This window comes from Scylla paramamosain, chromosome 43 (assembly GCF_035594125.1).
Source record: "Scylla paramamosain isolate STU-SP2022 chromosome 43, ASM3559412v1, whole genome shotgun sequence".
In the NCBI taxonomy this organism is placed as follows: domain Eukaryota; kingdom Metazoa; phylum Arthropoda; class Malacostraca; order Decapoda; family Portunidae; genus Scylla; species Scylla paramamosain.
Window position 1 is genome coordinate 12,899,700 of NC_087193.1, and position 24,656 is coordinate 12,924,355.

The window sequence follows — 24,656 nt, forward strand, 5'->3', positions numbered from 1 at the left end:
GGAATTAGACAAATGACAAATAATTAATAAATACATAAGGAATAATGAATAAACAAAAATTAAGCCAGGAAGACTATTATAATTATTGCAAGGAGACGATATGTATGTATGTATTGTATGTAATTCGAGGTTAAAATGGCTCAAATCTGACCCAACAGCAGGCCATAAGTGAAGGTGTTCCTCAAGGCAGGGAGGGGGGGGAGCAATGAATAGGGGAGGGGCTATAAACTATTGGGGGGTATTAATTAATGACGCATCCAGTTTAGCGTGTGTGTATATTTCGCGTTGTGATAATTTAAAGGTTTTCTCGCGTTTTTATCTTTATTTATTGATTGATTTTATTTATTTATTTTATTTTTTTGGCAGGTGTTATATTTGTTGAGTGTTTTAAGTAACTGTGGCTCATTGCATCAAAACTCCATTCATTACCTTCGTGGGAAGGTTCAATTTGGCAAGGTTTTATTTCGCATTTTGGGTTTTGTAGTAAATTATGCATTTTCTCATATTTTTCTTTGCTGGTATTGTCCCTTCCACGCCATATATGACTGGAAAGTTGGGGGCGCCTTCCCCCCCCCACCCTCCACTGCTACGTTTTTTTTTCTTAATCAGTCAGTCAACCAATCAATCAATCCCTTCATGAATCATACCCATTTCCAGGTGTCACCCCCACCCATAGATCTCTCATTCTGTCATGTATGAACAAGTGCTAAGGGCAAGCTGAACAAGTACAAAGGGCAAGCCAGCTGTCTCTTTTAATATTCTTGCCTGAAATAACATTACAAATGAGGGTCTATTAATCATCCATTAAATAATCCATTTTTATTGCTTTCTCATTCTTCTTCCTCTGTGTATTGTTAAATTGGTTATATCATTATCCCTTCCTGTGTTTTAGTGTGCCATTACCTGTCCTCTCTTCCAGCTGATATTTAGTTTGTACTAAAATAGACTGGCATAACTTTACAATTTATACACAAATAACAACATAAACCAATAATGCATTGATATTATGCATGATAGGAGTGGACATTTCCACTCTACATCATTAATGAATGCATGATGAGACGCACACTATTACAAAGCTAATGAGTTCAATAAAAAACACTCAATAACAATTTCAATAACTTTATTAAAAATAGCAATCTTTATAAATCATGAAACTAGAAAACTTTAAGAACCTGGGGCTATAACATCAAATGCACAATAATGCAAACACTTTTTACACACACACTCTTTAATGATATTTCCTAATATACAGTATAATTCCAAACAGAGAGAGAGAGAGAGAGAGAGAGAGAGAGAGAGAGAGAGAGAGTGATGAACTACCTGGGGTCATAAATGTATAGTACAGGTATCAGTCAGGCAAAGCATAGTGCTTGCCTGTCTCATATGGAATGTAAAAACATGGCTTCATATCATTCCAGACCTGGGATTATGGCCAAAAGTTACCAAGCAGTGGTGAGCAAAATCCAGTAGAGTAATATTCAGTATCATTGAATTACTGACAAAGTAAAGATCATTATGTGCAATGATACTCACTACCTAGGAGCATTTCAGGTTACTACCAAGAATCTGACCATGCTGGCAGGGATGGTTAGGCTACAACACATTACATACTTCTCCATTCAAATCAGTCAGCTGATTAAATGGTGAGTTAAACCATTTTGATCATCTAAATCATATTAAGGCATTGGATGAGACCTGGACAGCTTGGGTCAACACCATACATAGGTACTCCACTACTCTGTGGGAGACACTTGATTGTGGCAAGAGTCATCACAATACCAAACACCATCCTTGACAAAGCACAGCATGGCCCACTCATCCACAGGAACCAATACAATTTCAAGTCTACATAGACAAAAAAATGTTCATGAATTAAATGCAATATTGTAAGTTTTAAATGTTATGTGGTACCTTAGATAGATGGACAGGTCACTTGAGAAGAGAAAATAAGAAATGTCTTAGGAAGAGTATTTTGTCATATGTATGAATATATATGACTGTATGACATAGATGACTGGTGAAGTAGATTTTGTCCCTTATCAGAGTGGTTGTGTAGCTGAAACAAATTAATGATTATCAAAACAGAGACACATTTGAGCTGATTGGTGAATTACAGTTTCAGAGTGGATACGGCATACACTGGGATGATAAAACTACTGCAGTCATAAAGTAGATGAAAAAATACTGTGGGGAGGAATGTAAAGCAGTAAAATATGCAAAAAGAAAGAAAGAAAGAAAGAAAGAAAGAAAGAAAGAGAGAGAGAGAGAGAGAGAGAGAGAGAGAGAGAGAGAGAGAGAGAGAGAGAGAGAGAGAGAGAGAGAGAGAGAGAGAGAGAGAGAGAGAGAGAGAGAGAGAGAGAGAGAGAGAGAGAGAGAGAGAGAGAGAGAGAGAGAGAGAGAGAGAGAGAGAGAGAGAGAGAGAGAGAGAGAGAGAGAGAGAGAGAGAGAGAGAGAGAGAGAGAGAGAGAGAGAGAGAATGATGTGACATGACATCTTTAAGTACAAATGAGTATATAGTAACCATACACTGATACTTGTCCCCTTATACAGTGATAAGTTTACCCAAACACAATGGACACGGATGGAACTTTTGGAGGCTAAAGTGCTCCAGGTGACTGGTGGACTCCATTTCATTGCGGAGGTCCAGGATTCTCTGCACAGTTGGGCTTTTGGTGTCAGTGGAAGTGGTGGCAGTGTGGCAGCAGTAACAGTTTTGGTCTTTCTATGGGCAAGTTCTGTAGGATTCATATTCTGCCTCCTCATGAGGGACATCAGTGTGAAGGGTCAACAGAGCATCAATTCCCTCCTCAGGCAAAGAATGATGGATGCAATTTTCTGTTTCTTGTTGTTGCTCCACCTTTTCAGAGTGCTTGAGGCGCTCGTCAGCCAGCTTTCCACTGCTGGTGGGTGTCTCAGACTCACTGGTTCCTGTTCCACATCAAGAGTGTTAGCAGATGCCACTTGTATTTCATCTACTTAGTACATTACATCATTACATAAATAACTGGTGTTATCTGATATTAAAGTGCTAATGAGCAACATGCCACAGAAATCTGTTTATTTCAAGAAAATTATGAAGATAATAATAATGTTTCGTTGCACTTCATAAGATGGCTCAATTTTTACTACTCACCAACACTGCTAAAGATAGCAACTGGACTCTTAAGGACGCTGCTTATCTTCTCGAGCTGCTGAAGGTCATGATCTGCTTCCTTTTCCTGCACCAGCTTTGATATCAAATCCTGCAGGAAACAACTGTGTTAATTCACATTTTGAATAAATCTAATAGATGAAATTTCACTTACAACACCTTATGTGTCTCTGGTGACTCATGGAGGACAGATACATCACCTGAGAGTAAATGGTCAGTGAAGAAGTTGACCCTTGATCCTGGCTAATCACATTAAGTACATTAAACACTCCTGTTAACTAATAAATGAGGGATAGATTTCTCTGGAAGGTTACATTACACTACTTCCCTGGCATTTGAAAACATTTTGCTCTACATGAACTCATATGGAAGCTTTACTGCAACATTAAATCTCAGCTAGATGCCAGATGGTGTAGCCTCCATCACAGAGCAAGGTAATGATATGAAGGCTTAGTACTTTGGTCAACACCTGAATAAGAACCGTTTGAGATGCAGCAGAGATCACTAACCTGCCAGCAATTGAATAAGAAGTGTGTGAGATGCAGCAGAGATCACTAACCTGCCAGCAATTGAATAAGAAGTGTGTGAGATGCAGCAGAAATCACTAATCTGCCATGACATGAATAAGAAGTGTGTGAGATGCAAAAGAGAGCACTAACCTGCAGAGTGGTTTTGCTTCATTTCCTCTCATTCATGATGGAGGCTGGCAAGGTCTAACTCGCGTTCTCGAGCTTGTTGCTTCATCACTCCTCGCTGCAACTGGTAGATGGTGATGTAGTCACCTGAAGAAGGATAAAATTCTTCATTAAAAGACCAAGGAAATGGCATACAGTAAACAGTAAACACTTCCTCCACTTCACTTTTACAGATGATTCAAATGAGCAAAAAACATGCATACACCGATGGACTCTGTCTCCTCATGCACTACAGCATGCTTAAGCTGCTACTTCCTGTCACTTAGCTCAGCCACCTCCTTCATGCTGCAAGTTAACCTGCTCTCCAGGACCCTGTGAGGCTCCTGCAGTTGTTGCAGCTTCTGTTAAAGCTCAGTTCCTCCCAATCCTGTTGTTTCTCCTGATAAAACAATAAGTTTGTTTCTCTCAACTTTTCTTAATACAGCCTCAATAAACAAATCCAATAACAATGCTTTTATTTTGTTATTAATTCAAAAAATTGAGCAACAGTGAGGAAAAATTATTTGCTTTATTATTAGAGAATATAAACTTTCTTACCTTTTGGTTCAGTTATGACATCTTCAGACAACTTTTCATGAGCAAGAGATTCTCCCAGCAGTTTGTTATACTTATCCCTCTCACAGTCTAGCTGAACCTGAAGACTGCTGCACTCACTCTCCAACCTGCTAACCTCAGATGTCAGTGTAGCCACTTGACCCAGCAATTTCCCCTTGGTATCTGTACCTGGAGGTGAAAAATTGATGCAACAGAGGGCCAGACAAGAATGACCAATGGAAGTAATTAGACGTAATGTAAGAAGTGGGTATAAGACTAAGGGAAATAGAAGGGCAATGGAGAGAGGGTTAGATGCACCAGAAATGTCTGTGGAGCCAGGAAAAATTTTAACTTGTAACAGAGATAACTAAGAGCAACTGTGAATGAATAAATGTGATGTAGCCTCGACCCATGACTGGGAAAATGCAAAAGCAGCACCTCAGACACCAGGACCATGATGACTGGCAGCTCCCAAAATTAGCTGCTGGCTTTTGTACTCCTAGTCACCACAGGAGGCTCATCCACAGCTAATCCTATCAGCTGATCATCTTGGGTGAAGTAATTGTTTATCAGTCTGGCTGTTGAGTCCTGATGCAGAGATGTGTGTGTGTGTGTGTGTGTGTGTGTGTGTGTGTGTGTGTGTGTGTGTGTGTGTGTGTGTGTGTGTGTGTGTGTGTGTGTGTGTGTGTGCACTTTGGAAAGCCTCCCTCCAAGGAGAATGTCAGTTTGATATACAAATATATATTCATGTGGATGGTAGCTCACATTTAGCTTCTGAGTTCTCACATGAAGACATGCCATCCTTGTCTTTTTCCTCTGAGGGAGTGACTTTATACTCTGTGATAAGTGCATGCAGCTCACTATTCTGTCTTGTGACGTTTTTGATTTCTATCTGTGAAAGACACAAGAAGGCAGTAAGTTAACTTGTTTAACATGCCACATCATTTTATATATATTATGCCAAGTTTAAACAGGAAAGCCTCACCAGAAGCATCAACTAAAGACCAAAGTGATTAACAAATCTTTCACTTTACCACCCTTAATGACAAAAGCTGCTGATGTAGCATCCCATCCATATCCTGCATTTTTACACCTTCATGATTCCATTAGATTACATTAGATTACATTAGAACAGTATGTGACCAATGACGTCTCCATTCTACATTGCCATGACAAGAATACAGGGCTTTACTGAACATAAACCAAGGACGCCTCCATTCTACATTGCCATGACAAGAATACGGGGCTTTACTGAACATAAACCAAGGACGCCTCCATTCTACATTGCCATGACAAGAATACAGGGCTTTACTGAACATAAACCAATGACGCCTCCATTCTACATTGCCATGACAAGAATACAGGGCTTTACTGAACATAAACCAAGGATTCCCTCCTCCTCTCTCTAAGGGTTAGGGTTCTCTCAACAGTTACAGCGTGGTGTGAGAGATGCAGTGCTGTCAAGGCTTTACTATTTACAGGAAGCAACACACCAATAAATAAATGTTACTTTGGAAATGAAACTGAATAATCAAAGGCTTTATATCTCATGAACTTCCCTTCTTTAATAAACTGTCTTCAAGCTGACAGACTCCAGTAGTATTGCATCTTAGGAATATTCTACAGCTGATTTCATAATAACTGCTCTCTAAAACTGACTACATGCCTCCTTCCCTGCCTCCTACAGACTCTACTCAACAATTGTTGCTATTCTGTTCATGCTGGTGTGACAGTTAACCAGTATATTAATTCCTTAGTTATGTACACTCTAGAATGGTGGTTCATTTTATCTACCAGTGATTTGAATTCCCAGCTTCTAAGTATTACATTATTATTTGTTGATTGGTACCATTTGTATGCAATCAGAGAAAGATTTCAATATAAAAACATATCCATGTTACTGTTACCTTTCAGAATGTAAACCAAAATGAAAGCTATGTAAATTCTTACTTTAGATTATGTTGTCATTTCATTGAATGATGTAATTTCTTGGTTCTTGTGCTTCTTCAAATGCAGTCCCTTGTCTGGTTTCTCTGTCAATTCTAATTTCTTATTGCTCTGTGGAAAAACAAAGTGCAAATGTCCTATCCACTCCTATGCTGATGATACCACCCTGCACTTTTCCACGTCTTTTCATAGACGTCCAACCCTTCAGGAGGTAAACATATCACGCAGGGAAGCCACAGAACGCCTGACTTCTGATCTTTCTAAAATTTCTGATTGGGGCAGAGCAAACTTGGTATTGTTCAATGCCTCAAAAACTCAATTCCTCCATCTATCAACTCGACACAATCTTCCAGACAACTATCCCCTCTTCTTCAATGACACTCAACTGTCCCCCTCTTCTACACTGAACATCCTCGGTCTGTCCTTTACTTATAATCTGAACTGGAAACTTCACATCTCATCTCTAGCTAAAACAGCTTCTATGAAGTTAGGTGTTCTGAGACGTCTCCGCCAGTTTTTCTCACCCCCCCAGCTGCTAACTCTGTACAAGGGCCTTATCCGTCCATGTATGGAGTATGCTTCACATGTCTGGGGGGGTTCCACTCATACTGCTGTTCTAGACAGGGTGGAATCAAAAGCTTTTCGTCTCATCAACTCCTCTCCTCTAACTGACTGTCTTCAGCCCCTCTCTCACCGCCGCAATGTTGCATATCTAGCTGTCTTCTACCGCTATTTTCATGCCAACTGCTCTTCTGATCTTGCTAACTGCATGCCTCCCCTCCTCCCGCGGCCTCGCTGCACAAGACTTTCTTCTTTCTCTCACTCCTATTCTGTCCACCTCTCTAACGCAAGAGTTAACCAGTATTCTCAATCATTCATCCCTTTCTCTGGTAAACTCTGGAACTCCTTGCCTGCTTCTGTATTTCCACCTTCCTATGACTTGAATTCCTTCAAGAGGGAGGTTTCAAGACACTTATCCACCAATTTTTGACCACTGCTTTGACCCTTTTAAGGGACTGGCATTTCAGTGGGCATTTTTTTTTATTAGATTTTTGTTGCCCTTGGCCAGTATCCTTCCTACATAAAAAAAAAAAAAAAAAAAAAAAAAAAAGGATGAACTGATTCAATAATATTGCTTTCACAATTTCAATATTGTTCACAATTTCTGCAGGAAGTTTACTCCATATATTTACTATACGATTAAAGAAAAAATGTTTGGCCTTGTGGGATTTAAAACGTTTGGGTATAATCTTGAATCTATTATTTCTTGTTAGGTAGAATGGAGGAGGAGGAGGAGGAGGAGGAGGAGGAGGAGGAGGAGGAGGAGGAGGAGGAGGAGGAGGAGGAGGAGGAAGGAGGAGGAGGAGGAGGAGGAGGGAGAAACAAAGATAGGAGGGAAGGAAGAAAGGAAGAAAAGGGAATAAGAGAGAGAGAGAGAGAGAGAGAGAGAGAGAGAGAGAGAGAGAGAGAGAGAGAGAGAGAGAGAGAGAGAGAGAGAGAGAGAGAGAGAGAGAGAGAGAGAGAGAGAGAGAGAGAGAGAGAGAGAGAGGAGTTGGTAAGGAAAATTATTACAATGGTCCAAGGTGAAGAACAGGGACTGGAATGAGAAGTGGAAGAAGCATATAGAATTTGAAAATATAGTGAAGGAGGTAAAAGACCATTAAAAGTGAGAATGAGATCCCAAGTTACAGTAAAGGAGATCCTAGTGAGAACTGGGAAGCTGGCTGAAAATTCAGAATACAAGAATATTTGGGTAAAAAAGAGATATGAACTTGGAAGAAAGGGAAAAAGAGAAGGATCTGAGGAATGAAGCCAAGCAAAAAAAACGAGAGAAGTACAGAGACCGAGAAGCAGAAATTTTATTGGAGGGTACTAGATATGAAACTAAGGAAATGGTATATTCAGGAAAGGGAACAAGAAATGAAAGAACCACAACAGCAGACAGACAAATTGCATGTGGTGGGAGAAGTAGTATATTAAGAGTAATATATACAAAACGAACTTCATGTAAACAAATAAAATTTTCAGAAAACTTGTCACACAAAACCTTATTAACAACTCACCTTCTCCTTCTGCGGCATTTCCTTCCTTCTTATCTTTCTCCTTTCCTTCTCCATCTTCCTCCTCCTCCTCCTCCTCCTCTCCTTCCTCTTTCTTTCCACCTTCCTCCTCCTCTTGTGACTCTTAACTCTCTTCCTCCTCGTCCTCCTCTTCCCCTGTGCTTCCCTCCTCTGAAAGAAAAGACTTGTTTAAAAAGCAAGCAAATATAGTAGTAATAGTAAAAAAAAGTCAATGAAATGAAAGTTTATACACATATGAAATTAGTGAAAATTTGACACCAAACATTCTCTATCTGTAACATTACATCAGAATGACGAGAACACAAGATATGAAAAGTGAAAGGGAATGATGTATATAACAAAGAAAAACATTGTATAATGACATATGACAGGAAAATAATCTTGTATACTTGTCCCTTAAATACTTGCTTCCTTGTATATTAACTCCCAAAATGCTCATTCCTTGTACTCTCATTTTCAAAACACCTCTTCCTTATATATTGTCACTCAAACACTCCTTTCTTGTACACTTATTCCCAAATCATTCCTGTCTTCCTGTATTCTCATTCTCCAAACACTCCTGCCTCTGCACACCCAGTTCCTCAAAACATTTCTTCATTGTTTACTCATTCCCCAAACACACCAACTTTCTTGTATACTTAGCTCTCAAAAGATGCATTTTTAAACATCCATAACTCCTTTTATTTTCATTCCCCAAACACTCCTGGCTGTGCACACTCCAGCACGTTAACACCACACACACATTCACACTCTTAATATCATCTGTCAGCCCCTAGTGGAAAGGGACAATCTTGTGGCCCACCATACTACACCTCAGGAGGTCAGACACAGCATTCAGTTAACAAAAAATCACATTAACACCCACTCCCCACAGAACATAGTAACACAAAATCAGATTAACACTCACCCCAACGTCACATTCACAAGACAAGTTCTCATCCCACAGCCGTAAACTGTTTGCGGCCACCTACGAGGACCTTGCCAAGAAGATGCTTGCCTACACAACCCCAACGGACACAGCTCTGTACCGGCGCATCCCGGCTAACACGACAGGCCTCGCCAGCATCCTCTTCTTCATCGAGCGACTCCAGAGGTGCTACATACCCGCGGGGGAGAAGCCTGTTAGCATGGGAGTTGCTGCTGGCTGGTACATGTTGTCAGCTCTCCTACAACAAGGTGAGGACCTGTTGAGGTGTAAGACTGGTCAGTTCAAGTGTTGGAGCTAGCCATTCAACCAACTAGCCAATCAATCAGTCACTCAGCTAGTCAGTCAGTCAGTCAGTCAGTCATTCCATTTTGGCCATAAGTCACTGTTTACTTAATCAATCCCTCCTAAGACACTGCACTTTTTTCAGATTATAGAGCTGATAGGTCTCGGTAGGGGGTTGACAGGCCTTGGTGGGGCTTGAGAGCGCCTTGGTGGGGGCTGACAGGGTTTGGTAGGGCTTGGCAGGGGTGACAGCAAAGGCTTCTGTTTAAAATCTCACATCTCAAGCCACCTCATTACTTGAGAGGTAACAAAGGGCTTGGCAGAGCTTGACAGGGATTGGTAGAGGTGACAGGGGCAGGCAGGACTGACAGGGGATGACCTAACCTAACCTAACCTAACCTGACCTGACCTAACCTAATGTAAGCTAACTTAACCTAACCTAACGTAACCTAACTTAACCTAACGTAAATTATTCTAGACTAACCTGACCTGACGTAACCTAACCTGACCTAACTTTGATGAACTGAAGCCAACCTAACTCAGCCGAACTAACCTAACCAAATCTAATTATATAGAAATAAATAAATAAAATAATAAAAATAAATAGAAAAAAAAAACACATGATTCAGGATTCTGAAGCAAACCAAAACAATAGATAAAAAATTGTAATAAATAAATAAATAAACAAATATATCAGAGGAAAAGAAGAAAAACAGTCTTACAGGTGTTTTTGAGGTACTATGGCACATGGTACACTGCCAGGCCCTTGTACTGCACCATTAACACCACAATGTACACTGACATGGTACTGCAACAGTGGGAGTCTTGCAAGTTGATTCACCACTCTTGGAAATCGTTTAGGAGGTCTAGGAACATCACAGTTAGGTTAAGTTTTTGTGCTACAGTTTAAAGTTACAGTGATGCATGGTACAGTGGTTTATGGTGTAGGTAGACAAGGCCTTCCTGCACCACTAGCACCATAGGGTACAGTGCTGTGGTATAGTGACATGAAGAAATTAAGAAAACAAACTGAAGATTCATTTACCTGCCAGACCCAAGGCATACATTTATACTTTTATCATTACAGGTAGAAATCTATATATACAGAGAAACATGACATGTATGTATGTATGAAATATGTATGAACAGTATATTGGCATATAAATAAGCGTAGGTGAGGAGAAATTAATATTGTCAGTCTGGGATGACAGAGAGGGAGGGGATGGAGATGCAGGCATAGGTGACGCTGACTAACACAAAGTATCTTATTTAACTACAGACTAGGATTATCGGGCTGGGATGTGAATAGTAGATGTGTAAATGAATAATTCACCTATGGGCGTGAATGAGAAGAAACAATGAAAAAAAGAAGGGCACCGATGTTTTGGTGAGGGCGGGGAAAGGAAGGAAAAATATGGAAAAATTATCTTGTTATTTTTCGTACTATAGACACATTTTTACATGCACAGGAACTCAGGGTACATGTATCAATGTATAATCTATGTATGAACGCAGTATAGATGTATAAATAAGCGTATCAGGGAAGAAATAAGGAAAAATGTTAGCGACAAGGCGGTTGTTTGGTGTCGGATGGTGGGGAGAGGGGTCCAAACACGTACTATCAATCTCACTGACAGCTTGGACTATCACGGTAATACATTCATGGCAGATGTATGGGTGTATAAACTATCTATACACGCAGTATGGCGGTAATAATAAGCGCAGGAGATAAGAAAACTGAAAAAAAAACGAATGAAGAGAGGGCCAAGTTGGTGACAGGCAGCGGAGAGAGAGAGAGAGAGAGGGAGAGAGGGAGGCGGACATTGAAGAACCACTAATGTCACTACTATCTTGGACTATCAGGGTGATAAGTGCAGGGTGAGCATGTGTGACTATTACCTTCGCGATCTCTGAAGGCATCAGCTTGCAGCGTCTTCACAACCTGTATTTCGTCAATCTCTTGCTTGTTGGTGGTCTGCACGGAGGACCTGAGCCCATCAAAGACAGTCTTCGTAAATGTCTTGATCTTTTACGTTACGGCCTGTTTTTTTTTTTACCTGACCTTGACCTGCAGGCTTACATGGCTCTACAGGCTAGGGGAAGGCCTGGGACACATGTCTGGCGGGTCAGGCTAGGGCTGGCTGCAGGCTGGGAGACAAGATTCGCTATTATACTTTTCGATCACTGGAATGAACCGAGTAGCTGCGCGCGCGCGCGCCATGACGTCACTACGAAGATGCCAGATTTGTTTCACTCCCCTGGTCTGGCACTGTAGGGCTCTATGTGGCACTGTACGCACTCACACACCTTATACACGTAATACACACCTGCACACGAAGCACCATCACTTATGGCATTGTGACACTAGAGAAGAGGCCTGTACACAAACACACATAGACACACACACACATACACATATTCAGCCACACACACGTACATAAAGAATCAGAGTCTTTCACTCATTCAATTAAGAAAAAAAAAACCCAGACTGTTCGCCACTCAAAAAACATCATAATATTTTTTCAGTGGCACTGCGGCATTGTGAAGCCACCATGCAAAATATTTACACTCGTATTATAAAAAAAAAAAAAAAACTGGAGGGTTCATTAGAGAGAGAGAGAGAGAGAGAGAGAGAGAGAGAGAGAGAGAGAGAGAGAGAGAGAGAGAGAGAGAGAGAGAGAGAGAGAGAGAGAGTTAGGTTTCATAATTAGATGGAAAAGAATCTGTTCTGAAAAATGAGAAACAGATTCAGAGAGAGAGAGAGAGAGAGAGAGAGAGAGAGAGAGAGAGAGAGAGAGAGAGAGAGAGAGAGAGAGAGAGAGAGAGAGAGATTAAATTGATATATGAGGCGCGCGGCGCAACAACGACGTAACCGAGAAATGGAAGTTTCGAGAAAAACGCGCTCAAAGTTAAACACTGATTGCGCACAAAAGGATACCCTTAAATAAGTAAGTATTATACATCATTTGAAAGGTCTTGGGTAGTTCTGTTTGGGGATGTAGGTTTCGAAGTGATAGGTGACGATTTTGGGTGGATGACTTACGCGTTAATTAACGCGTATACCGTAGGTAATAATTTTTTTTCCCGATATTGTTTTCATTTGTTAATAATGTGTTAGAGCCTAGTACACATAGTATTAAGTGAAAGTTTCATGAAGATTGGTACATAAATAAATTTTTTATGAATTTTTTTCCGAGCGTAAAAAATAAAACTTACTCATTACCGGCACGTTATTACTCCTACCATAACTTTGACGTCCTGCTATGACTAACAGTGTGTAATGCTGATAATTTTATGTTTGTGCATGCATTCTGGTAAGTATTAATGGAAAGCCGCTATGTCAAGAACATTATGAAGAAACGAATTTTTTTTTTTTTTTTTGTATTCAATGAATATAGTTGGCTCTCATCCTTTACACTGGCTTGAGACAGTTAAGTTGATTACCAGGATACGTCTGTTTGATCCTGGCAATGCCCTTAGCGGATTTACCAACCCTTTAAATCCCCCTTCAACCCACTAAGTCGGGTTGACTGGGGATTTAAAAAACTTACGTAAGGCTGGTGGCCACAGCAGGATGCTGTGACACTTTCGTCTGCACTCTAGTAGCCATAGTTGCGTAAAGAGTCACGAGAAAGGTAGCGTGCGTCTGTGCTCGGGCGTGTTAAAGGGCAGAGTGGATGAGCACATGGTGAGTGTGTTGTCACCATGGCAACGGCGCTGGTAAACATGGCAGCGGTGCTGTGATTGGCTCGCCCGCGCCGGGCGGCTGCAACCGCGCCGCTGATTGGCCATACGCACGTGAGGCTGGGAGGAGCAGGTTGCGTCGTTGTTGTACCGCTTTCGAGATGTTAGTCCAGAGAAATTTTCTCCGCACTACGCTCGACTTTGAGCCTTAGTACAGGTGCTTAGATGGTCGAATATGACTTGGCCGACATCACCACGAGACTTTTACACCCTTCTACCACACGGAGCAGGCAAAAACACGGTTACGTCGTTGTTGTACGTACGTCGTTGTTGTACCGCGCGCCTCATATGTTAATAATTTCTTTTCATCAAAATAAAGAAACGGATGAATAAATAAATAAATAATTATAGAGAGAGAAGAGAAATATAATAATAATAATAATAATAATAATAATAATAATAATAATAATAATAATAATAATAACAATAATAATAATAATAATGTGTGTGTGTGTGTGTGTGTGTGTGTGTGTGTGTGTGTGTGTAGTGAAGTCTGGGTGGGTGAGTGTATGTCAGGAATGATGACAGGTCAGGTGTGTTCTTTGTGTCCTGGTGAGATGAGGTCAAGTGAAGTCAGTGTGTGCCAGGAAGGTTGTGTCCACACAACATACGAGTACATACATGAACAAGATTACAGTACACTACATGCATATAAATACTAATTGCTGTACTCACCAATCACTGACTCTTGATGTGGTGATGTGGTGGTGATGTTCTATTTCACTGGGGCAGGACAGGAGGTGGTGGTGTGGTGATGTGGTGATGCAATGATGTGATGTTAGTGGTGCTCTGTTCATTCACCAAGCAAGACAGGAAGTGTAATGGTGGTGTGGTGGTGCATAACACTGTCTTCACCACATCTGCCAAGACAATACAAGATAAACATTAATGACTTACAATGAAAAACAAGATGGAGATAGACAAATTAGGAAAGAAATAGGTTTCTATACTCGTAGAGTATTACTGTGTGTGTGTGTGTGTGTGTGTGTGTGTGTGTGTGTGTGTGTGTCACTAATTTCTATCTCTTTCTCTCTCTCCTGAGAACTATTTCATATTGCTGTACATCAACATGAAATATCACCACACAAGCCTCTCTCTCTTTCTCTGCACCTCACAACACAACACAAAACTTTATCACACTAATCAGTAAACAATACCAAAAGCTCCCCTTCTGCAGGCCTGACTCCTCCCTTTCATTCAGACCCTTTCTTTCCCTCTCTCTCAGCTTGCCCGCCTTCGTATCTGCGTCTATATTTACTCTTGATTCAAGTATACAACTCTACACCATACTGACCTATAGGTACAGTGCAAATAGCTTTTCTTCCTCCCTGTTTTTCCTGTCTCTCTGCCTGTCTGCCTCTTTCTCCCTCTCTACTGACTCATGGCTCAAAGATACAAGTCTAATTAAGCTTTGAACCTCTCTGTCTCTACAATATCATAAAACCTCAACACTCCAAACCAAACCAACCCTGCCAACACCTACCTGTCTCTCTGCCTCAGTCAGTCAGTCAGTCAGTCAGTCAGTCAGTCAGTCAGTCAGCCATTCAACCAGCCAGCTAGCCATTCAACCAACCAGCCAATCAATCAGTCACTCAGCTAGTCAGTCAGTCAGTCAGTCAGTCAGTCAGTCAGTCAGTCAGTCAGTCAGTCAGCCAGTCAGTCAGCCATTCAACCAGCCAGCTAGCCATTCAACCAACTAGCCAATCAATCAGTCACTCAGCTAGTCAGTCAGTCAGTCAGTCAGTCAGTCAGTCAGTCAGTCAGTCAGTCAGTCAGTCAGTCAGCCATTCAACCAGCCAGCTAGCCATTCAACCAACCAGCCAATCAATCAGTCACTCAGCTAGTCAGTTAGTCAGTCAGTCAGTCAGTCAGTCAGTCAGTCAGTCAGTCAGTCAGTCAGTCAGTCAGTCAGCCATTCAACCAGCCAGCTAGCCATTCAACCAACCAGCCAATCAATCAGTCACTCAGTTAGTCAGTCAGTGAGTCAGTCAGTCAGTCAGTCAGTCAGTCAGTCAGTCAGTCAGTCAGTCAGTCAGTCAGTTAGCCATTCAACCAGCCAGCTAGCCATTCAACCAACCAGCCAATCAATCAGTCACTCAGCTAGTCAGTCAGTCAGTCAGTCAGTCAGTCAGTCAGTCAGTCAGTCAGTCAGTCAGCCATTCAACCAGCCAGCTAGGCATTCAACCAACCAGCCAATCAATCAGTCACTCAGCTAGTCAGTCAGTCAGTCAGTCAGTCAGTCAGTCAGTCAGTCAGTCAGTCAGCCAGTCAGTCAGCCATTCAACCAGCCAGCTAGCCATTCAACCAACTAGCCAATCAATCAGTCACTCAGTCAGTCAGTCAGTCAGTCAGTCAGTCAGTCAGTCAGTCAGTCAGTCAGCCATTCAACCAGCCAGCTAGCCATTCAACCAACCAGCCAATCAATCAGTCACTCAGCTAGTCAGTTAGTCAGTCAGTCAGTCAGTCAGTCAGTCAGTCAGTCAGTCAGTCAGTCAGTCAGTCAGTCAGTCAGCCATTCAACCAGCCAGCTAGCCATTCAACCAACCAGCCAATCAATCAGTCACTCAGTTAGTCAGTCAGTCAGTCAGTCAGTCAGTCAGTCAGTCAGTCAGTCAGTCAGTCAGTTAGCCATTCAACCAGCCAGCTAGCCATTCAACCAACCAGCCAATCAATCAGTCACTCAGCTAGTCAGTCAGTCAGTCAGTCAGTCAGTCAGTCAGTCAGTCAGTCAGTCAGCCATTCAACAAGCCAGCTAGGCATTCAACCAACCAGCCAATCAATCAGTCACTCAGCTAGTCAGTCAGTCAGTCAGTCAGTCAGTCAGTCAGTCAGTCAGTCAGTCAGTTAGTCAGTCAGTCAGCCAGTCAGTCAGCCATTCAACCAGCCAGCTAGCCATTCAACCAACAAGCCAATCAATCAGTCACTCAGCTAGTCAGTCAGTCAGTCAGTCAGTCAGTCAGTCAGTCAGTCAGTCAGCCATTCAACCAGCCAGCTAGCCATTCAACCAACCAGCCAATCAATCAGTCACTCAGCTAGTCAGTTAGTCAGTCAGTCAGTCAGTAAGTCAGTCAGTCAGTCAGTCAGTCAGCCATTCAACCAGCCAGCTAGCCATTCAACCAACCAGCCAATCAATCAGTCACTCAGTTAGTCAGTCAGTCAGTCAGTCAGTCAGTCAGTCAGTCAGTCAGTCAGTCAGTCAGTCAGTTAGCCATTCAACCAGCCAGCTAGCCATTCGACAAACCAGCCAATCAATCAGTCACTCAGCTAGTCAGTCAGTCAGTCAGTTAGTCAGTCAGTCAGTTAGTCAGTCAGTCAGTCAGTCAGTCAGTCAGTCAGTCAGCCATTCAACCAGCCAGCTAGGCATTCAACCAACCAGCTAATCAATCAGTCACTCAGCTAGTCAGTCAGTCAGTCAGTCAGTCAGTCAGTCAGTCAGTCAGCCATTCAACCAACCAGCTAGCCACCCAACTAGCTAACCAGCCAGTCAATCAGTCACTCAGCCAGCCAGTCAGTCAGTCAGTCAGTTAGTAAGCCAGCCAGCAAGCCAGCCAGCCAGCCAGCCAGTCAGTCAGTCAGTCAGTCAGTCACTCAGCCAGCGAGTCAGCCGGCCAGCCAGTCAGTTAGTTCTGTGGGCCTGTGTATGGTTCTGGTGTGCCTCTGTTTGGTTTGTGTTAGGTTCAGCTAGCCCTCTGTTTGGTCTCTGGGCCATAGATGCAGCAAGACCGGTTCAAAATTCCAAGCACTGACGCACTGCACAGACTACCACCTCATGCCTGCTTGGTGTGAAAGAGTCTGCTGGGACAAATGACCTACACAGCAACTTGTATCAGTCCCCCAGATGTGTTCCTGGAAGCTCAGTGTTATGGATGCAGTGTGACATGCTGACTTAGGGAAGGCTGTCTGTCGTGGCTGCACCTTGCTGTGGCTAAGAAAAGGCTGTGTTTGTTTGAAGTGCTGTACTGGTCATGCTGGGAAGTGTACAGGCCACCATTAGTAGTAGAAATGTTGCACTAGAATGAAATTAGTTGGGAAATGTAATGCATAATTATTGGCAGGGAAAAGATGGTGACAGGGATGCTGGGACGTGCTTCACTGTACACCGTGGTGGCCGCCCCTTGGTGCTTGGCGGTACCTTATAGGGCATCAAGGGGCAGTTATTGTAGTCTCATCTTACAGCAAAACAAGTAAAAGAAAAAAAATAGTAATAATAATAATAATAAAAAAAAATTTTTATCATTGTCTTGATGAGCACAAATCTTTCCCTGCCAATACATAAACAGCACATTTTTTCACTAAATTTCACCATTGTAGTACACATTTATACTAGTAATGATGACCTGTAGACTTTCCAGGCATGACAACACTTGAAACACAACCATTTTGTTAGCTACAGCATAGAGCAGCCACCAGACAGCCTTCCCCCACGTCAGCATGTCACACACTGAATCTGTCAGTCTGCTTTCAAGAACACATGAGGGACTAACAGGAGTTGCCATGTACTTAATTTCCTGCAGATTCTTTCACACCAAGGAGTAGCAAGTTGGAAGTCTGTGATTGTAACTATCCTGCTCAATTTCAGCTTCTATTCTAATCTCTACTTAATCTCCATATAGTTCCATTTTGGCCATAAGTCACTGTTTACTTAATCAATCCCTCCTAAGACACTGCACTTTTTTCAGATTATAGAGCTGATAGGTCTCGGTAGGGGGTTGAGTGGTGGCTTGAGAGGGCCTTGGTGGGGGCTGACAGGGTTTGGTAGGGTTTGGCAGGGGTGACAGCAAAGGCTTCTGTTTAAAATCTCACATCTCAAGCCACCTCATTACTTGAGAGGTGACAAAGGGCTTGGCAGAGCTTGACAGGGATTGGTAGAGGTGACAGAGGCAGGCAGGAGTGACAGGGGATGACAAGGAACACCTCAAAATTAATGTACGAGTACACGCATGTACAGACCGACTGCCCCTCTAAAAATGCTTCAAACTTTCCTTGTTTTGTATAAGCTTGAGCACCTGGTACACTCACGGGCACACAGCACCCCCGGGCCGTCCCCCAACACCTCAGGACTCGGGAAAGGGGGGGTCCCAGGCCGGGATGGAAATAAATAAATAAAAATAAAAGCTGGAACCGGCCTTACCTTTCTTGAGGGCGTCTTCTTTGTCTGTACATATTTCCACGGTGGCACACGCTACTAGCCGTCCCCTGGACACGCCTCTCGCCACCTCACGCATGTACAGACCGACTGCCCCTCTCTGAAAAGCAACAAATTCAGCCCTATATCAAGTCTGACTCGTGCCTGTTTACATTTCTCTGGGTCTCTGTCAGGGCTCAGGCGTGTAGAATGAAAGAATGATAGAAAACGAAAGATTTTCAGGGGAAACTAGTTATAAGTCTATTATAAAATACCGTGATACAACCACTAATAATGTCTTAATAATGCACTTTTTCCTAACAGTATACTGAGGTCGACAAACTGAAAGGCTTTGGAGTAGTCAACAAAGACTGATTTCACTAATTAATTGCTTGGTATGTCAGTCACTTTGAATCGTCTTTTTGCCTTGTGACTAATTTTTAATGTCTCGGTTAGGTTAGGATAGGTTAGGTTAGGTTAGGTTAGGTTAGGTTAGGTCAGGTCAGGTTAGGTTAGGTTAGGTTAGGTTAGGTCAGGTTAGGTTAGGTTAGGTTAGGTTAGGTCAGGTCAGGTCAGGTTAGGTTAGGTTAGGTTAGGTTAGGTAAGGTTAGGTAAGGTTAGGTTAGGTTAAAAAAAAAAGAGATTTTTTTTCAGGTGAGGGCCAGTTAGGTTGTTTTTGTGGTACAGATTTAAGGTACAGTGACACATGGTACAGTGGCTTATGGTGAAGGTAGACAAGGCCTTCCTGCACCATTAGCACCATAGAGTACAGTGCTGTGGTACTGTAGCACTGAAATATTAAGCAAACACAAAAAAAAAAAGATATTTTTTTTCAGGTGAGGGCCAGTTAGGTTGTTTTTGTGGTACAGTTTTAAGGTACAGTGACGCATGGTACAGTCGCTTATGGTGAAGGTAGACAAGGCCTTCCTGCACCATTAGCATCATAGGGTACAGTGATGTGGTATTGTAGCACTGAAATATTAAGAACACGAAAAAAAAACGATATATTTTTTTTTAAGTGAGGGCCAGTTAGGTTAAGTTTTTGGGGTACAGTTTAAATGTACAGTGACGCATGGTATAGTGGCTTATGGTGCAGGTAGACAAGGCCTTCCTGCACCATTAGCACCACAGAGAGAGAGAGAGAGAGAGAGAGAGAGAGAGAGAGAGAGAGAGAGAGAGAGAGAGAGAGAGAGAGAGAGAGAGAGAGAGAGACTTAACCAAACCTAACTAACTGAATTAATATAAACCTAACCTGATGGAAAGAAATAAAGAAAAAATAAAAGCTGCAACCGGCCTTACCTTTCTTGAGAAGCGTCTTTTTTATGTTTTTACATATTTCCCTGGTGGCAGACGCTACTAGCCGCCCCCTGGCGACACCCCTCGCCACCTCACACATGTACAGACCGACTGCCGCTTTAAAAAGCAACAAATTCACTCCTATATCAAGTCTGACTGGTGCGTTTGTTTACATTTCTCTGGGTCTCGGTCTGGACTCAGGCCTGCAGGATGGGAGAATGTTAGAAAACGAGAGATTTTCAGGCAAAACTAATATAAGTTATTGTTGTGATACAAAACTACAACCACTAATAATAATATACCTCATGTTTTAATAATGCCAAGACAATACAAGATAAACATTAATGACTTACAATGAAAAACAAGATGGAGATAGACAAATTAGGAAAGAAATAGGTTTCTATAGAGTATTACTGTGTGTGTGTGTGTGTGTGTGTGTGTGTGTGTGTGTGTGTGTGTGTCACTAATTTCTATCTCTTTCTCTCTCTCCTGAGAACTATTTCATATTGCTGTACATCAACATGAAATATCACCACACAAGCCTCTCTCTTTCTCTGCACCTCACAACACAACACAACACTTTATCACACTAATCAGTAAACAATACCAAAAGCTCCCCTTCTGCAGGCCTGACTCCTCCCTTTCATTCAGACCCTTTCTTTCCCTCTCTCTCAGCTTGCCCGCCTTCGTATCTGCGTCTATATTTACTCTTGATTCAAGTATACAACTCTACACCATACTGACCTATAGGTACAGTGCAAATAGCTTTTCTTCCTCCCTGTTTTTCCTGTCTCTCTGCCTGTCTGCCTCTTTCTCCCTCTCTACTGACTCATGGCTCAAAGATACAAGTCTAATTAAGCTTTGAACCTCTCTGTCTCTACAATATCATAAAACCTCAACACTCCAAACCAAACCAACCCTGCCAACACCTACCTGTCTCTCTGCCTCAGTCAGTCAGTCAGTCAGTCAGTCAGTCAGTCAGTCAGTCAGTCAGCCATTCAACCAGCCAGCTAGCCATTCAACCAACCAGCCAATCAATCAGTCACTCAGCTAGTCAGTCAGTCAGTCAGTCAGTCAGTCAGTCAGTCAGTCAGTCAGTCAGTCAGCCAGTCAGTCAGCCATTCAACCAGCCAGCTAGCCATTCAACCAACTAGCCAATCAATCAGTCACTCAGCTAGTCAGTCAGTCAGTCAGTCAGTCAGTCAGTCAGTCAGTCAGTCAGTCAGTCAGCCATTCAACCAGCCAGCTAGCCATTCAACCAACCAGCCAATCAATCAGTCACTCAGCTAGTCAGTTAGTCAGTCAGTCAGTCAGTCAGTCAGTCAGTCAGTCAGTCAGTCAGCCATTCAACCAGCCAGCTAGCCATTCAACCAACCAGCCAATCAATCAGTCACTCAGTTAGTCAGTCAGTCAGTCAGTCAGTCAGTCAGTCAGTCAGTCAGTCAGTCAGTCAGTCAGTCAGTTAGCCATTCAACCAGCCAGCTAGCCATTCAACCAACCAGCCAATAAATCAGTCACTCAGCTAGTCAGTCAGTCAGTCAGTCAGTCAGTCAGTCAGTCAGTCAGTCAGTCAGTCAGCCATTCAACCAGCCAGCTAGGCATTCAACCAACCAGCCAATCAATCAGTCACTCAGCTAGTCAGTCAGTCAGTCAGTCAGTCAGTCAGTCAGTCAGTCAGTCAGTCAGCCAGTCAGTCAGCCATTCAACCAGCCAGCTAGCCATTCAACCAACTAGCCAATCAATCAGTCACTCAGTCAGTCAGTCAGTCAGTCAGTCAGTCAGTCAGTCAGTCAGTCAGCCATTCAACCAGCCAGCTAGCCATTCAACCAACCAGCCAATCAATCAGTCACTCAGCTAGTCAGTTAGTCAGTCAGTCAGTCAGTCAGTCAGTCAGTCAGTCAGTCAGTCAGTCAGCCATTCAACCAGCCAGCTAGCCATTCAACCAACCAGCCAATCAATCAGTCACTAAGTTAGTCAGTCAGTCAGTCAGTCAGTCAGTCAGTCAGTCAGTCAGTCAGTTAGCCATTCAACCAGCCAGCTAGCCATTCAACCAACCAGCCAATCAATCAGTCACTCAGCTAGTCAGTCAGTCAGTCAGTCAGTCAGTCAGTCAGTCAGTCAGTCAGTCAGTCAGTCAGTCAGTCAGCCATTCAACCAGCCAGCTAGGCATGCAACCAACCAGCCAATCAATCAGTCACTCAGCTAGTCAGTCAGTCAGTCAGTCAGTCAGTCAGTCAGTCAGTTAGTCAGTCAGTCAGCCAGTCAGTCAGCCATTCAACCAGCCAGCTAGCCATTCAACCAACTAGCCAATCAATCAGTCACTCAGCTAGTCAGTCAGTCAGTCAGTCAGTCAGTCAGTCAGTCAGTCAGTCAGTCAGTCAGTCAGTCAGTCAGCCATTCAACCAACCAGCCAATCAATCAGTCACTCAGCTAGTCAGTTAGTCAGTCAGTCAGTCAGTAAGTCAGTCAGTCAGTCAGTCAGTCAGCCATTCAACCAGCCAGCTAGCCATTCAACCAACCAGCCAATCAATCAGTCACTCAGTTAGTCAGTCAGTCAGTCAGTCAGTCAGTCAGTCAGTCAGTCAGTAAGTTAGCCATTCAACCAGCCAGCTAGCCATTCGACAAACCTGCCAATCAATCAGTCACTCAGCTAGTCAGTCAGTCAGTTAGTCAGTCAGTCAGTCAGTCAGTCAGTCAGTCAGTCAGTCAGTCAGTCAGTCAGTCAGTCAGCCATTCAACCAGCCAGCTAGGCATTCAACCAACCAGCCAATCAATCAGTCACTCAGCTAGTCAGTCAGTCAGTCAGTCAGTCAGTCAGTCAGTCAGCCATTCAACCAACCAGCTAGCCACCCAACTAGCTAACCAGCCTGTCAATCAGTCACTCAGCCAGCCAGTCAGTCAGTCAGTCAGTTAGTAAGCCAGCCAGCAAGCCAGCCAGCCAGCCAGTTAGTCAGTCAGTCAGTCAGTCACTCAGCCAGCGAGTCAGCCGGCCAGCCAGTCAGTTAGTTCTGTGGGCCTGTGTATGGTTCTGGTGGGCGTCTGTTTGGTTTGTGTTAGGTTCAGCTAGCCCTCTGTTTGGTCTCTGGGCCATAGATGCAGCAAGACCGGTTCAAAATTCCAAGCACTGACGCACTGCACAGACTACCACCTCATGCCTGCTTGGTGTGAAAGAGTCTGCTGGGACAAATGACCTACACAGCAACTTGTATCAGTCCCCCAGATGTGTTCCTGGAAGCTCAGTGTTATGGATGCAGTGTGACATGCTGACTTAGGGAAGGCTGTCTGTCGTGGCTGCACCTTGCTGTGGCTAAGAAAAGGCTGTGTTTGTTTGAAGTGCTGTACTGGTCATGCTGGGAAGTGTACAGGTCACCATTAGTAGTAGAAATGTTGCACTAGAATGAAATTAGTTGGGAAATGTAATGCATAATTATTGGCAGGGAAAAGATGGTGACAGGGATGCTGGGACGTGCTTCACTGTGCACCGTGGTGGCCGCCCCTTGGTGCTTGGCGGTACCTTATAGGGCATCAAGGGGCAGTTATTGTAGTCTCATCTTACAGCAAAACAAGTAAAAGAAAAAAAATAGTAATAATAATAATAATATAAAATTTTTTTTTATCATTGTCTTGATGAGCACAAATCTTTCCCTGCCAATACATAAACAGCACATTTTTTCACTAAATTTCACCATTGTAGTACACATTTATACTAGTAATGATGACCTGTAGACTTTCCAGGCATGACAACACTTGAAACACAACCATTTTGTTAGCTACAGCATAGAGCAGCCACCAGACAGCCTTCCCCCACGTCAGCATGTCACACACTGAATCTGTCAGTCTGCTTTCAAGAACACATGAGGGACTAACAGGAGTTGCCATGTACTTAATTTCCTGCAGATTCTTTCACACCAAGGAGTAGCAAGTTGGAAGTCTGTGATTGTAACTATCCTGCTCAATTTCAGCTTCTATTCTAATCTCTACTTAATCTCCATATAGTTCCATTTTGGCCATAAGTCACTGTTTACTTAATCAATCCCTCCTAAGACACTGCACTTTTTTCAGATTATAGAGCTGATAGGTCTCGGTAGGGGGTTGAGTGGTGGCTTGAGAGGGCCTTGGTGGGAGCTGACAGGGTTTGGTAGGGCTTGGCAGGGGTGACAGCAAAGGCTTCTGTTTAAAATCTCACATCTCAAGCCACCTCATTACTTGAGAGGTGACAAAGGGCTTGGCAGAGCTTGACAGGGATTGGTAGAGGTGACAGAGGCAGGCAGGAGTGACAGGGGATGACAAGGAACACCTCAAAATTAATGTACACGCATGTACGAGTACAGACCGACTGCCCCTCTAAAAATGCTTCAAACTTTCCTTGTTTTGTATATGCTTGAGCACCTGGTACACTCACGGGCACACAGCACCCCCGGGCCGTCCCCCAACACCTCAGGACTCGGGAAAGGGGCGGTCCCAGGCCGGGATGGAAATAAATAAATAAAAATAAAAGCTGGAACCGGCCTTACCTTTCTTGAGGGCGTCTTCTTTATGTCTGTACATATTTCCACGGTGGCACACGCTACTAGCCGCCCCCTGGACACGCCTCTCGCCACCTCACGCATGTACAGACCGACTGCCCCTCTCTGAAAAGCAACAAATTCAGCCCTATATCAAGTCTGACTCGTGCCTGTTTACATTTCTCTGGGTCTCTGTCAGGGCTCAGGCGTGTAGAATGAAAGAATGATAGAAAACGAAAGATTTTCAGGGGAAACTAGTTATAAGTCTATTATAAAATACCGTGATACAACCACTAATAATGTCTTAATAATGCACTTTTTCCTAACAGTATACTGAGGTCGACAAACTGAAAGGCTTTGGAGTA

General features: G+C 43.0%; 1 protein-coding gene across 12 annotated transcripts; it reads right to left on the reverse strand.

Annotated features, from left to right (window-relative positions):
• Positions 1–1,106: 1,106 nt before the first annotated feature.
• Positions 1,107–24,396, reverse strand: LOC135093476 (uncharacterized). Of its 12 annotated transcripts, XR_010263379.1 has the most exons (12): positions 19,790–19,804; positions 18,497–18,611; positions 14,041–14,225; positions 11,521–11,769; positions 9,319–9,595; positions 8,394–8,561; positions 6,334–6,441; positions 5,149–5,275; positions 4,387–4,572; positions 3,814–4,228; positions 3,137–3,245; positions 1,107–2,931 (listed from the first exon to the last, which is right to left on the reverse strand). XR_010263379.1 is itself a non-coding variant. In XM_063992757.1 (8 exons), the coding sequence occupies exons 3-6, from the start codon at positions 8,445–8,447 to the stop codon at positions 4,194–4,196; spliced, it is 402 nt and encodes a 133-aa protein (XP_063848827.1). In that variant the 5' UTR covers positions 8,448–8,561; positions 9,319–9,595; positions 11,521–11,893; the 3' UTR covers positions 1,107–2,931; positions 3,137–3,245; positions 3,814–4,193. The 12 variants fall into 12 exon arrangements, 1 of the variants encoding a protein (XP_063848827.1); XR_010263380.1 differs by lacking the exons at positions 18,497–18,611; positions 19,790–19,804 and adding an exon at positions 24,301–24,396; XR_010263385.1 differs by lacking the exon at positions 11,521–11,769.
• Positions 24,397–24,656: the final 260 nt, after the last annotated feature.

What these genes read in the sequence shown, in the direction of transcription:
- LOC135093476 (XM_063992757.1), bottom strand. Translation starts at nt 8,447, where the DNA reads ATGGAGAAGGAAAGGAGAAAGATAAGAAGGAAGGAAATGCCGCAGAAG. An exon ending in AAATGCCGCAGAAGGAGAAG is followed by an intron (nt 5,276 to 8,393) that starts GTGAGTTGTTAA and finishes TGTCTTTCACAG; the next exon opens with ATAGAAATCAAAAACGTCAC. An exon ending in TGAGAACTCAGAAGCTAAAT is followed by an intron (nt 4,573 to 5,148) that starts GTGAGCTACCAT and finishes TTTCACCTCCAG; the next exon opens with GTACAGATACCAAGGGGAAA.